We start from the raw sequence: 16071 nt of genomic DNA, 5'->3' as shown, positions 1-16071 counted from the left end.
ATAGCAACACAGGGCTGGTTACAATGTTGAAACAGTCTGGAGACTAGGCTAATAATCCCTACTCTATTAGATGATTAATTTGAGTATAATGCCTGAATTGCTATTCCTGGAAGAGTTGGGATCCAGTTTATCCAGGTCCGTATTTCTGGGCTGCACTTTGAGAACCGCCCGATGCTGCATCTGGTAAGACCAGGTAGCTACTGGTCTATGCACAAGCTCCCACCATAAACTGACTCCTGTCACCACTGCATACTAAGAAACAGAAATGTAAACGCATGTGATGTTGCTGAGGTTTTGAGTACCTGACTTTAAGAGCAAATACAGAAATAAGGAAATGAAGACTGCTGTGTTTAAATTGTGTAAGAACATAACTTCAAGCCTATATTCCAAATGGCCTTCTTAAATCCTGGTAATCATTTATGGTGTCCTCACAATAGAATCCAGCTTTCTATTTCACCTGTACCCACTCTGTGAGGTGTTGCCACAGCCGCAGCCTGGACCATGTCTTCCGTCCCCTCCCCCCCCCCCCCCGCTCTCCCTACTCTGACTCCACATGTTAAACTCTTACTTAGTGTGGGTGTTCATGATTCGCTCTCCAGTTTCCTTAAATATCACACGCAGGAATTTCTTCTAGTCACCCCCTTGGGAGATACGACCTTGGTATTTTTCTGAGTCTTTTGCTCAGACATCAGTCCAGGTACCCCTAATATTTGTTGAGTAAATGAACAAGATCGAAGCCACAAGGAGAGTAAACAAATAAGCCACAGGTCAGGAACAGTGGATGGAAGCTGGAGATCTATTAGAGATTCATCTATGTCAAGATTTTCTTATCACTTCCGATCTTTCCCCACAAATGCCAAAGTGAACTAACAAGCAGATGCCAAATCAAATCTTTTTTTCAGATAGTTAAAAAATTTTGCATTTGCTTTAATTTTTTGTACCTATACAATTGAAACAAATATATTTAACTATCACACTGTAAAGCTCTAGGAGGCAGCATTTCAACTCATCAGAAATCACCATGCGAATCAACATAAAATTGCTCCTTATTGCTGCGTAGCTGGCTGTAAGAGACTATTCTGAGAAAACAAGAAATAAAAAATATGTTCTCAGTATAGTTCTTCACGGATTGAGTTGGCTAAAAAATTCACTTTTCACATAGGACACAAGTGAAAAGCGGCAGGATTCTTTTTTAAAAAATTTTATCTTGAATATATGATTACTGAATGTTCTCTAAGAAGAGTGCCCTGTGTTGTGACAGCTTCCAAGACTAAAACATGTGGGGGATTTCTGCTTGACACACATGAAATATCAACGAGCAGACTTTCTCTGAACTGTGTGCTTGCAAACATGTTCGCATAACCATCTTAGATTTCGCTAAGTTCTGACTTCACTTCATGCTAGACATGCTTATTCTTAACCAAACGAAATGCATTTTAGTTGTTATAAGGCAAAATAATTTTACTCAAAGAGAAAAAGAAGATAAACCAAGAATGAAAATCTTAAATCCCAAATGGGAAAACAGTTAAGGAATAAATTAAAAACATTTCCCCAAGGGTAACAAGAGCATCCTTGCTTTTGAAACACTGTGAGAAACTGGCCCACATGAGGTGTGACAAGGCACATGGCTCTAATGACGAAAATGCAGTGACAGAGGACACAGGCTCAGCAGGGTCAGCCTTTGGTGTGGGCCGTGTGCTCTTGCTTGATTTCAGTATTACTTTGTGATTGTTATACTTAGGCTAGCTATGTATTCCTCATACTGTTGTGGTCACACGAACCACCACAACCCAATGACCTGGAAACTCGAAAATTCAAATTCTTGATTTAAACGATTTAGGAGTGATTGTTGACAGTCCATGATTTCCTCCAGGTGTGGAGCTGTATCCTGTGGAGTATAATAGATCTTCTTTTCTGAACCTGCATGCTGCCTGGGGGCCACTGTCTTATTTATTGTTGGTGTTCTCAAGTTGTGAGAAAAATGATGAGTTAAAGTATTTTTAGACGTTGTGTCTCCATAAGAGTTTACTACAATGTGATACATTTCAGAGAGAGAGAATTGGCCCAGATCATATAATAAATCTTGGGTAGAATTCATTTGTGCCAACTGCACATTACTTCAAATTTTAAATTAGTACAATGATTGAGGTTATTTTCATAATAGATTCCCTACTTTACATATCGTAGAGATATTTATGGGCTTGGGGTTTCATAAAGATGTTTTGTAAGACTGCCAAGACATGTTAATTTGCTTTGGGTAGTGAATTATCTTAACTATGTAGAGCTAGCTGATGTATATCACAGTTTTATTTTAATAAATACTATTATTTCTTTTTTCTTTTAATTTATTTTAATTTTGTATGCATTGGTGTTTTGCCTGCATATATATCTGTGTGAGGGTTCTGGATCCCCTAGAACAGAAGTTACAGACAGTTACGAGTTGCCAAACAGGTGCTGGAAATTACACCCTCGTCCTTTGGAAGAGCAGTTAAGCACTCTTAACTGCTGAGCCATCTCTCCAGCCCCAATAAATGATATTCTTAATAGTTAAAAAAAATCTAAGAGTGGTGGTGTATACTTATAATCTTAGAATCTGGGAGGTTGTTAAGAGGTGGAGGCAGGGGGATATGAGTTCTAAGCCAGGTTTAGGATACACACTGAGGTCTTGGTGAGCCAGGGTTACATAAAAAAACCCCATCTCAAATCATTTAACCATCAAGCAAAATAACAAACAAAACAAATCTCCAATAGGGATAAAACATCTGGCTGTGTGTGGCAGCCCACACTTTTAATCCCAGTACTCTGGAGCCAGAGGTGGGGGATTTCTTTGAGTTCAAGGCTAGTCAGGGCTACACAATGAGATCCAGCATCATAAAAAAACCAAAATAAAACAAAACAACAAAATAAGACCATATATATGATATGTATTATGAATAATGGCTTATGCTTTGTCACACTGTGAAGCAAAGACATCCAAAACTGAAAATAATAATGAAATGAATATTTAGAATACAGTTTATATTCATTGAGATATGAAATTCAATCAGTTGTTGAATGTACATTTACATGTACAAATACAAAAAGAATCCCATTTACTTATTACTATGATAGCTACAAAAACCTCACTTTTAAATTATTTTATTTTACTTGCCCAAAATGAAAACGCATATAAATTTTGACAATTGACCAAATTTGGGCAAATTGAAAACACTGGAATGAGTTTTTAAACTCATCTTAGTAAGATCTAAGACTTGTATTTGAGCAGTCCACTATTTTGGAGAAGGTATTGACACTGAACTATAACTTAGGTCATACTTTTTGGTGTCAAATTTGCTTCCTCCAAGCTTCTGTAAATCACATAGTTTTAGGGGTGGAACCACATTGCAGAATTCTGGAACAGAGGTCTTTGATCTATTCTTTGGAACTTGGATGTGATATAAGAATCTATTTTTCACAAAAAAAACATCATATTGAAAATCCCTTCTTTTTATTTATTTATTTTGGCTTTTTGAGACAGCTTTTGGAGGCTGTCCTGGAACTAGCTCTTGTAGACCAGGCTGACCTCGAACTTACAGAGATCTGCCTGCCTCCGTCAACTGACAGTGGTATTTTGCCATGTGGGTTGTATTGTTAAGAGGCTGGGACCTTACAATTTCATGTGTATTGAAATTTCTTCATTTTGTTGCAAACACTGGTATCTCACTGAGCCATGATGGGAACCAGAAGGTATTTCTTTTGGGAAAGAAAAGGAAATAAAACACCCAGTTTCTATTTTCACGCTTGTGGTTTGTTTAAGTACATGGGTGCAATGGTCCTTCATAGCTGTTTTCTCTACACTGATTCCATCAGCCAGTGTTTCAGAATCCTAATTGAGGTGAAAACAGAAATTTTCCGGGAGTGGGAAACGTTAGGATGTAAATGTATCTTTTCATATTTGTTTAACATTATTAAAGACACAAATGGATACCTTTTCCTGTCCACTGAAAGGAAGGGCACATGGGCTGTTCATTAAAGTTAGTCATAGAGCGTTTGATGACACACCTCCTGATGGACCACTGTCTCAAAGTTAATCCCAGGCAATAGTCTTTCTAAACTAATACATTATCTGAGCTAAGTTTCATTCTCTGGGATGTCCATGAAAGAGATAACTGGACAGCTGCACAAAATGGTGTCATTGCTGAATACTTACAGTTAATGGTACGAGCAGGTAAAGTTGCACATTGGGTGTTCATTTTGTAGTTAGCTTGGTAAGTTTACAAAGTGAAAGGGCAATAAATATAATATATTACCATTTAGTTAAAGGTTGTACGCCATTTTATCTTTAAGTATCCCTGCGAGGGAGCTTAGTGAGCTCTCTGCCCTTTTCAAACAGTGACAGATTTTCTACTTAAGAGCCAGGAAGTCTATTGCTGAAAGGAGATGTGTAATTAATGGGAGAACATATGATAAGCTTGCCGCATTAGCTCTCTGGCTACCTCGCGATAACCACCCTGGTGAGCGAAAGGTCAAAGTTTTCAGTAGCTGACTTTTATCTTGGAAGAGAAAACACGCTGGGATATCCTGATTCTACACAGATGCCGCTGCTGTAGGTTGAACTGGCCTATTCTTTTTCAAGGTCTCTCACTATGGCTGCTAGTACTTAGCAATCTACCCACTCTGATGGCGGAAGTGATTTCAATTTCCAGTGGGAGATTCTACTTCCTTCTCACGTTTAGATAATGTGATGTTTCCACAGGGTTCTGTGGACAATCTTGCCCAAGAGCCCAGGCTGAATCTGTTCAGGACTGGAAAGAGACATGTTTGTAATAAGCGCCACTTATCTTTTACCCATGGTGGTCACTCCTAATACTTTCCAGGAAACAACTTCAATGCAATCTTCCAAAAAATTAAAACTCTTATTGCTCCACTGGTTTGAAAGAGCCCTGGAGATAATGGAGTCGCTTTAGTAACTGTAAAAACAAAGGGAAAGGAAACATATCAGGCATGCCAGGAGCCACGCAGCAAACTGGAACACAAAAGAACTACAAAAGACTAATACCAGCTTCAGACTGGTGAACCGGAGCCCAAGAAATGGAGCAAGAATCGCCAAACGTCTGTGAGGCCTTCCTACTCCCATGTCCTCAACTTTCTTTTTGATTTTTAGGATTTCATAATTAGTTTGACCTATAACAGCTTTCTTAGGGAAAATTCAATGGGGTGAGATACTAGGGACTGGATTCCATTAGTTTATAAAAGTGCAAAACTATCAATGATCTTATTTATAAATATTATATTGGATTAAAAATACCTATCTGGCAGAGTCGCCCAGTGTAGTCTAAGCTCCTATTATCCTGACAATCTCTTTGAGGATGTAGAAGAGCTCAGATATGGCCGATGTAACAGCTACATACACTGCACTTACTGGTTTCCTATAATTCTTTCTTTGAATTGTTTTCCATTTCACAAGAAAAGCAAATGACGTCTTCATCAACAATAGAGAGGGGCCCTTGTTAAGTGCATAAGAATGATCAAAGTCATTATATATATTACAGCATATGCTGAAAATGAAGACTTCCCTGGGCATTTATTTGAACTCTTTCCAGAGTCTGTTAGCATCTTGCTGTCACCCACAAAAGGGTCTACATACCTGGCCATGCTTAGAAATCCAGAAGCAGGCTCAATGACTGAATCTTATAAACAAGAACATGATCTTCAAGTGGGATGTGGCTGCATATAGCTGGGTTTGCTAGCAGTTAAGAACCTCTAGTTTTGATGCACAATCTGATCTTCGGTGCTATTTTCTAACCTGTAAAGTCTAGTATGTAAGGACTTTACTGATGCCATTCTCCCTATCATCATGACTTCTTAGATGCACCCGTATCCATCTTTCAGTATCTCCCAATCTCATCCAAAGGTCACCTTCCCAAGTTCCAAAACATTTGGAGCACAGAGCACTCCCTCCTGCTTTCCTGTCTACATCACAACGTAGATGAACACTGGTCATCTGGTACAGAAACGGAAGTATGAGTGCATTCATCCCCAGCACCTGTCTGCTGCACGTCATGCAAAGACCTTTCTTTTTGGTCACCATCACTGCAGGCATTTCTAAAGAAAACATTTAAAAGAAAATGGAATTATTTTCTGTACAATGTGTCTGGAAATCATTGCTAAAAAAAGCTGGCGTAAGGGCCTGTGCCACCGAGATGATGCAGAGTTTTGTGTTTAGATTGGAGATGGTGAGACTTCAAGGACATATTAATTCAGCCTTAAATGTTTTGACTCAATGCCACAAAACATGGTCATAACTGTTTGTTACTATTTTTTACTGTTCGTTTGCTTCTTCGTTTGAAACAGGAAGAACAAGAATTTGTTGTTTTTTAAAAAACAGAATGAAATTGATCTTGACATTCTCTTGAAATAAATGAAAGTTCCAGGGCCACCTTTGAAAGAATTATCAGAACATTATGTAGACACCAGCAAAGCCGAGTGAACATAGACCCCCCCCCCCCGGGAAGAGTAAGCAACTCACAGAATTCTCCAGTCCTAGGAGACAACAACTTCTGGTTTACTATGACCTTAGCAAACCCAGGGCATGTTCATATGTTTAATTATGGACAAACGCCTGGTCCTTTACCCAAGAGACCAGACTTAGTCCCTGTGATTTCCCAGTGCCATCTTAGTACAGGTGGCTGCTGTTGACATACAAGAAGGCAATTTTCTGATTGCTTCCCTTAATATAAAGTTTTCTGTAGACTTGGGGCCTTTGTGGCCAAAACCCTATGAGACATTTATGATAGCGAATATGAAAATTTTAATAAAAAGTGTAATGACTCTGAAAATAGTATCTTTAATAATCTACATACTATTTGTAACCATGCATGCATTGTGCCATGCATTTATATAACTGTTTGGTTATAAAAAATATCTGATTGTAATGACAATATTTACACTGAATGTATAAAAATACACACAAATTTTCAATGGCAATAGTTAATCCCCAGCTCCAGTCACAAGTCTAGAAGGATTAATTTGTTATGGTAAAGTGCGATGGATAATTACAGAGTGGACATGGCTCAGTTCAACATACAAGAATGGCTATTCTAACATTTTAGGAGTTTTGTGTCCCACAATTATTCCTTTCACAGCACAAGATACAACAGGTGAATTTATTTCTATGGAAATAAATTGGGAGAAAGACATTCACGTAAAGACCAACTTAGATGAGAGTCGTTCTGTCACAGACTACTCACGCACAGCCTTCAAAGGGGACCCAAGGGACAATGTAAGTACACACCCTTCCCACAGACTTATACATGATGTAGGTTAGCCCACGGAATAAACAAAGCCTGTCTGATAATTTAGGTGAGTGGAACATATACAACACTCTTTGTTTCACATTGTGATGGAAACACAATCCAGCTTAAACAAGAAAAGGTGTGGGGTTCACAAGTTCTTTAAAACATCCCAATTTAAGAGAAAACGCATTACAGTAAAATAAAATATTCCACAAATCTACGATTTCCCACTGATTCCTTGTAGGCTTTGAATGGTCCTCTGTTTGACAGTAGAGAAATTCCTAACTTGAATGCCATCAATGCTTCACAAATGGACAAAATGAGCATAAACTTGTAAAGCCAGAAAGGAGTATACAAGCTCCCAGACATGGTTAATGATGGTGAGTTACCTCCAAATCATGACCTCAGATTTTAGGGTGCATCTTGGTACTCACTGGAGGAATTTTTGAAAATACTTGCTTCACAGTGAGACTGGAAGGTTTGGATAGCACTTATCCAGACCCTTCTGGGGTTCACATCACTTCCTAAGACCAAGTCAAGGCATCTGGGGTGTGCCACGAACTCATCCAGAACATGGAGTTTCATTCCAGTAAATTATTGCTACAAGTCCTTAGAGAGAATCATGGCGTTCTGGAGAAGATAACATCTCTTCTAAAATGCCACCTCTCTAGACAATTTGACAGTGAGAAATTCCTATTTGCCCTACACATTTGATCCTTGAAGACATTGCCGAACGCAGAAGTCTTTTCCTATCCAAGGGCTTCGGGGGAATTAAAATTGTTGGTTTGGCAGAATATGTAGCTGTACTCCTAAAAATTTGGCAATTGGCAAGATTGTCAATTAGCTTGGCAATCTTTTTTTTTTGTTTTTGCATCTGAAATGATTGATCATAATTATAAAACTCAAATAAGTTAACTGTAGGTACAAAACAGGTGAAATCACGGAGTACCACTGAATATGGCCAGACATGGGGTGGCATGGAATCCTCAGCTTCTGTGGCCATCTTTACAAACAGGTGCAGCGACAGCAATCTTCACAAATGATGAGTAAACTGCGAAAAAGGAATTCTGGTTTCCTGCTCCAAGGACTGCTCAGAAAATTCAACTTCAAACATAAGATCATGGCCTAGAGGTCAGTTGTGTGAGAGCCAGCTCTCCCTAGCACAGAAGTTCGTGAGATGAAAGGCTGGCCTTCACTGTGACATGATCATACATAAACAGAGAAAGCATTAAATGTGGCTACAGGCAGTTAGATTTCCTAGCTAATTCTACAGTTATTGCACCTACAGTCGTGGGAACATTGAAACACAGTGACCTTAAGGTAGAATAGAACAAATGCCATTCGATAAACTGTAATTGTCTTTAACTAATGTCCCTTTTAGAATCTGTGCGGTTCACGAAAGCAGAGCTCTTGCTTCACTAATATGTCAACATCATTCCCAAACACTGTAAAAGGAAGGGGACTTCCTAAGAGCTCTGTCATGTTTGGCCTTTTAATTCTGTTAATATTATTAGTGGGATTAAATTATACAACCCAAATTGGTGGGAAATATCAACTTTCTTCTGAAAAAAAGAGCTTGTTAGCAGATCGTGCCATCATTGAACTTTTGTTTTATTCTACCTGAAGATAAACTGTTCCTTAAGTCCCTACTTGGCAAGGGAAAGGAATTGTCTGGTAACTTCTCCAACATAAATAACAGCCTTAGTCCATATAAGTACCCAGCGGGCTGAGTACCTGCCTAGGGCACAGGTTTAAACTCTAACTCAATGGAAACATTACCTCAGTACTTTTGTTTGATGTAAAGAATCCAGCAGTATTTACACATGATTAGTATGATCCCTGCAGAGACCTATGCATGTGGTGGGAGCTGACTTTCTAGCTAACAAGACACTGATAACTGCAAGAAACAACAAGACGATGCTGCAGCGGCTATGATGACCACCATTATAGTGATCATGGCCTGGGTTGATGCTCCAGATTTATTCCAAGGAGCACAGTAGAGTCTATAAAGTTGGGAAGTTTTTCTTAAGCTAAGGACTGTGTGAGGCGTGGATGATGCATTGGTCCATTTTACTTTCTGAGTTTCCCATGTATTTTCTTTCTCCTATGTTAACTGTTATATGCCACAGCCATGGATTTTCACCATGGAAAATAAGAAGGCTTAACTGTGGGATGTTAGCTCATTCTTTCTTCCCCTCTCACACATATACTCTGTGCTCTTACATAGGTTCGCAAGGACAAGATGCTTAAAGTGCTCGTTTGCAGGTGGGTGAGATATCCAAAAGCAGTCGTGCTGGCCTTCCAAATACACAAAAATGTTAAAGGCTCATCATAAGCCATCTCGACAATGTTAGGTTTCAAAACATTTGTCCACATGCCAATTCACTCAAATATCTTTTGATGCCTCTGTGATGTCATCCCTTGCTAGAATCCTGAGGACCAACAACATGACAGGTAGAATTTAATGGATGCAAATTTCTGTTTATTTTGTTATCACGCAGTTGAAAACACTCTCGCTGTCTAGACAGTCGAGTTGATTTTAAGTGGCCATTTATATATTTTGCATCACCTCTAATGAGCTTATATATTTGGCTAAAGCTGAGTTGACTTTCCAAAGAAAGGCCAGCCTATCTGCAAATGGACACCTTCCTTCACCCAAACACCAATGGACACTAAAGACAAATATAAGTATCTTTATACTTATATGCACACACAAAATGGATTGGGTGGTCCTTTGGTTTAGACAGGGTTAAATACGTACTGCTCGCGTGCATAGGTTTCTTTTGACTGACCTGTTCAAAAAGCAAACATGAAAAGTGACATGGCAATTGAGACATTTCCTATGTCTTTCCCCCTATCTAAAGACCACCTAGTCTCTGTTCTCCATTTCTTCTAAGCATTTCTTTTGCATCTTTAGCTCTTTCAGCCTTTTGTCTTAACATGTAATCCATCCATTCTTGGAAATCCATAGCTCTAAATCAATGTCTGGAAATGTATCTCTTATGGAGAACAAGGTTGCAAAGAACTTTCCCTCCTTTTATCCCCTCTTCCCCCCACAGGAAGCAGACCCTTGGATGTATCATGAGCAAAGTACTCTTGATCTGACTTGCATTGTTACCCCTGGCCAGCCCAAGCAGCTGAGGTCTGAGCTTTCCTTGCCCTGTATCATTGTGCAACACTGGAAAGAAAAAAAAAGTCTCCACCTTCAAACTGTGGTGACGTGATCAGGGTTCTCTTGAATTTCTATGCATTCAATTTCCTCTCTCTCCTTTCGTTTGGCACGTTTCTTTTTCTTGTGGTGCTTTTTGGAAGGGGGAAAAAAGGTTAGGAACACAGGTAATATAATAAAACAGTGCAGAAGCGTGCAACCCCCAGTCAGCAGCAAGCATTTGAACAGTGTGAAGGTCAGGTTTGAAGGCACAAAGAGGAGGGGGAGCAACCCAATAAGAAAAGAAGTAATGTTTTGCAAAATGGCTGTCCCATGCTCTTGCAGGGAGCGTTTTATACATTGTGTTCTGGTGTGCTCGGTTGCTAGTACAAACGTGTAAAGCAGTGGTGCACAGTGGTCAATGGCAAAATTTAAAGTGTAGATAAGGCACAGGATGGAAATGCAGTTCATGTTGACCTTCCACAAGGTCATTAAGCCCAGAACACCCAGCTCAATTGAGGTGACACTAAGAATGAGCCAGAAGTTGCCCAGGGGGTGGATCACGAGGACGAAAGTCAGGATTAACACCAGGAGAACCCCAAAGCCTGCTATCAGAGCAGGCACGGTGACTGACAGACTGTAATGGTCTGTGAAAACAAAGGAAGGGTTAAACACGATGAACCTGATGCTCTTTGAAAGCGACAAGGGCCTCAGCTTGTCCAGGACTTCTATGACTTCCTCCTGCTTGTCCCCACTAGTCCTGGCCACCAGGTACAAGCGAGAAGCAATGATGTTGTTTTCATCTCCTGCCTTAGAGAAAATGATATCATTCCGAAAGTGTTGGAATTCTGGCTTTTTTAAAAACGAGCTTTGTAGGACACTGATGAAGTCAGTCTTGTTATTGGCACTGATGTTGCTGACTTTCAGGAACTGATAGTACTGCTCCACCCAGGAAACTGTGGTGAACCCACTACAGAGCCTCCGCAGGTCCTCCTGGACACTGCTGTTCCAGTACTCAAGCGGCTCATAAACATAGAATCCTATTACGGGACTGTAGTTGCTGAAATATTTTTGCTGAACCATGGCATAGGACACACTTGGGGAATCACTGGCTAGTAGGTTGATGATGCTAGTTCCGTCAATGATCTGCAAGCACCCCATAAAGGAGAAGGAGGCATAAATGAGATACAGGATGACCACAAATGGCTTCACGTAGATATTGGTAATCCACACATTGTAATGTTCTCGGAGGAAGTGCTGAAAGAAATGGTGCTGGTAGGGGTTTGTCTCATGATGGGATGTCTGTTGGTGCCCATCACTCATGACTGTCTGGAACCACACAGGTTTGCGTTCCAGGTATTCCGCAGAAGGGATCTTACAGCAAAAGATGCTGTGGTATCGATTTTGCTCTAGTTGTCCAGCAAAGACCAGGCAAGAGCCAAAGAAAGAGAAAATGTAGAAGTAGTTCAATAGAATAGAGACACACATATTCTGACAGAAGATCTTCACTGCTTCTATGTTTGTGAAGGGGCTGGCACCCATACCAAATGTGATGAAGTAGAGGGAGCTGGTCATGGTGTAGGTGACCATCACATCAGAATAGGCGTCTGCTACCCTGTCTTTGAAGGGTAAATTCTCTTTGGTTCTCCGCCATCCAGACAGAAGTTCAAATACTCCTTTAGTTCCATGACCTAATGTTAAAAGAAAGAAAAAGAATAGTTGCTTTTATTTTCACCCATGATTCAAGTGGACTTCACATAGATATTGCTACTTAATGTTCATGCTCTATTCTTTGAAATAGTCTTTTTTTTTTCTTATTAGCAACTCAGAGAAAATACTTTGTCCCTGTTTATACTCAAGCAAAAACTGTGCTCATTGCTATTCTGGGTGAAATAAAAGATTCATTTTTCTGTGCTATTTACCTGAAAAGTTGTAGATACAGCGCTGTATCCACATGATATTTTCTCCCTGCATGCTCAGTCTTCCTTAGTTGTCAAGAGCAGAAGCTGTCACCTGCATCTTTACTATCAATGCACATGCTTGGTTAACTCATCCACATTCCTTTTAAATGGATTCATGTATTGTTTTATAGAATTACAAGATGAGATTAAACACTTAAATGACTAGCTTTTAAAATAGTGATTATAACATGCTCATCATCAATTCATATAGGTTTTTTTTTCATTTTTCTCTCTCTCGTGGGTGCATGCGTGTTTGCAGGTGTGTGTCCATATGTTTGCTGATGCATATGCTTATGTGTCCACTGCATGTGCATATGTGTGCCAGTGCACATACATATGTATGACGGTGCACATGCATATGTGTGCCAGTGCATGTGCATGTGTGTGCCAGTGCATATGCATATGTATGACGGTGCATGTGCATATGTGTGCCAGTGCGTGTGCATATGTGTGCCAGTGCATGAGCATATGTGTGCCAGTGCATGTGCATATGTGTGCCAGTGCATGTGCTATGAGTGTTGGTGCATGTGCATATGTGTGACAGTGCATGTGCTATGACTGTTGGTGCATGAACAGGCTTACGGCAAATGTCAGGAATTGTTCTGATAATTCTCCAGCCTTATTCGTTTTAGGCATACTCTATTGATCAAACCCAGAGCTCACTAGTGAGGCAGGCCTCACTGACCAGCTTGTCCTAGGGATCCTGCTTCCACCTTCCAATGCTAGATCATAAGTGGGTTGCCATGCCAACCTGGCATTTAAGTAGGTGTTGAGGACCTGAGTTGGACTCTCCGTTCTCTTGCTTGAACATCAGGCACTGAGCCATCTTCCCAGACCGCTTTTATGAATTTAAATGTAAAATAAATAAAAATTTATTATGTATGTGCATGTATGTTTGTGGTGAAGAGAGGCACATAATATGCCCTGGAACCAGAGTTACAGGTGGTTGTGAGCCATGTCATGTGGGTCCCTGGAATCAAACCAGCACCAAGCCAAACCATGAATCAAATCAAATACTCTTCTGCAAGAGTATTATGTGCTCTGAACTATCTCTGAGCTATCTCTCCAGCCGCAGGACTTTTAGTAATTAACACTGGATGCAACTACAAAACTTCCCTGGTTCACATAAAAGACCCCAGGCCTAGAGATGACTGCAAATGGTTCCTCTGAATCTTTTATTTTCATTCAGAAGCTTTTATTTCCATTGTGACCGAACAAACATCTTTGTTTTATATCTGTGCATGAACAAAATACTTCTTCCTAAACAATTTCTGGGTACCCTCTGATATATATTGTACAAAAGAGTGAATAGGCAAAGGATTTAGTCAATACTTATTACTAGAAAATCTGGTATTTGGTCTTGACTGTGTCCAGATACTTTCAAGAAACTAAGAGGTTTTAAGAAAGAATTACTGTCTTACTAGCAAAAGAAGAAAGCATCTGTGAGAGCAAAGGTATTAGACTATAATTGTAAGTTCCCCCCTTTCCACCACTTCCTTGAATCTGACCTGTCAATCATCACCCAGAATATAAGCATTCGTAACTTTCTGCGTAGGTGGTAATCTTCATAGATTACTCTTCCGGTTGTAAGCATAGCAATCCCAAACATGAACAATTCCTGTGAGCTGACACAAGCTGTGCTTGGATTGTTCTCCAAGAAATGTGCTAGACATTGATGCCATTGAAGAATGCAGAGTGACCTAGTTCACAAAAATCAGGACAATAAACATGCTATGTTACCTAGCTACTGGAGTTAATTAAGAGTGCCACACACGATTCAGTTAGCAGTGCTTTAGTGAAGACGTTGCAAATGCTACATTTTAGCACATCTGGGTTTGTATTGGTGGTAGTTTGTGGCTTGATCCCCAATATTTATTTCCTTCTTTCTTTTTATCTCAGACTTATTTTCAGGGTGGTCTTCAACTATGGTGTTGATATGACACTGCGCTAAACAATTCAGTGTAAGTGGAAATCGTCTAAGGAGCCAATTGTAAAACCAAAACATGTTCTATCCTAAAGAGCATCATGGGGTCACCTGGAAGAGCCATCAGCTTCCTTGTGAGGCCGCTTGTGAGTCTGTTAGGTGAACTTGCTGAATCTCTTCCCAGAACAGTGATGTTTTGCAGGAGAGTGAGCATCTATAACCCTTTTCATGGATAACTAACAAATCATGTTCATAAATTCATTTGATGATAATTTGTATAATTTAAGTATATATGAGGCTAATCTTTGATTTTCAAAACATACTCTTTGGAGAGCTTTTATTAATTTTAATTAATTGATAACTACTAAAGGGAATTAAACAGTAAAGGTCTTACCTCAAACATAAAGCCTTTGGTGACTTTTCTGAGTCTCCTGTCAGGAAAGGTGTTAACATGCAGGAAGGGTTACAAAACTGCAGATTGGTACAAGGCAGGACTAGGGATATTTTTGGAAGAACTTATCTCTTACTTCAGACATATAAGCATAAGCAGAACAATGGGTGTTAGAAAAATCTTGATTAAAAAAACAACAATAATTTTTTTTGCTTGTATCTTTTATAAGACTCATTGACCAAAAGGAATTCTTTCTCTCTTACTCTTTTGACAGTGAAATCCATTATGATAGTGGTTAGGGTCATTGAAATAAGACTTTAATTATAGCACCTCTCTTTGGAAATGAGGACATTAGTTTTCTTTGTAGTCACTAGGGATGGGAAATCCACATGGTGCTGAGACTAAATTTGGCTTGCCTTTGCTAATGGTCATTTTAATGGAGCTTTCAATAGCCTATGTAGGGCAGGCTTTGCTTTATGTAGTACAAAGGTCTCTATGGATGGGGCAAACTCTTAGGCTTACATATTCATTGAGAATAAAAATGTGGTCTCTGGGCATGGCATGTTTTACCTTATTTGTAGCTATCGTGTAGGTATTTTATAGGGTTTTCCCATGAAACTCACTCTTCGGATTCGCCCACAATTTGGTCACTTCTTAGCAGCCCAAACTCATCGGCTGCTCCAGCAATGGCTCTTTGTTCATGGCTTCATGATTATGGCCGTGGCCAGTCTCACCTTCTCAGTTTTGTTCATCCTCTTTTCTGTGTCTCTCTTTGCTTCTTGTTCTTATCAGTCTGTTCAAGGTCAGCTCAGTCCTCTTTGTCACAGAACCGTCTTGGATGGTCCCAGGTATACAGACAGTTTTCGGTTTCCTAAAATCTTATCTGACTAATTATCCATTGATTTAAGATCTCAGCCACAAGCCCATTTATGATGGAACAAAATTTCTCAGGATAAATTCTATTCTGGTTAGGCTGCATATTTAAAGTTGGGAAATGAATTGCATGTTACTTTGTTCTGGAAAATATTATTTTTATGAGGAATATATTAGACATTGGAAACATCTAAAATACCAATTAGCATCTTTTATTTTTGAGACAGGGTCTCATGCAACAAAGCCTGGCCGGAATTCTCTATAGAGTCAAGGATTACTGTGAATTCCAAGCCTGTTTTTTTTCCACCTCTTTAGTACTGTTACTTACTCTGTAAACCATTAAATAGGGCCAAAGATCAACCCCAGGTCTCTGTGCATGTTCTACTGACTGGCTTACACTCCAGCCCATTTACCTCTGAATTCTTGACTATAAGCAAGCCCTCAAACATATTTTTAATTAATATTAAATTCTAAAAATTAATATAAATATCATTACAGCA

At 39.5% G+C, this 16071-nt stretch overlaps 1 protein-coding gene across 4 annotated transcripts in view; it reads right to left on the bottom strand.

The window, feature by feature from the left end:
• Window positions 1–547: 547 nt before the first annotated feature.
• Ptchd4 (patched domain containing 4) overlaps window positions 548–16071 on the bottom strand; it is a 194430-nt gene continuing 178906 nt past the window's right edge. For all 4 annotated transcript variants that reach the window (XM_005359787.2, XM_026785702.1, XM_005359786.2 and 1 more), the window contains one exon: window positions 548–12113. In XM_005359787.2, the coding sequence (XP_005359844.1) occupies window positions 10480–12113 (1634 nt within the window). In that variant the 3' untranslated portion in view covers window positions 548–10479. The remainder of the gene's footprint in view (window positions 12114–16071) is intronic.

Source organism: Microtus ochrogaster, linkage group LG2, assembly GCF_000317375.1.
Source record: "Microtus ochrogaster isolate Prairie Vole_2 linkage group LG2, MicOch1.0, whole genome shotgun sequence".
Taxonomy (NCBI): domain Eukaryota; kingdom Metazoa; phylum Chordata; class Mammalia; order Rodentia; family Cricetidae; genus Microtus; species Microtus ochrogaster.
The sequence above is the reverse complement of the archived record's forward strand: the minus strand, read 5'-3'. Positions and strand labels throughout refer to the sequence as shown.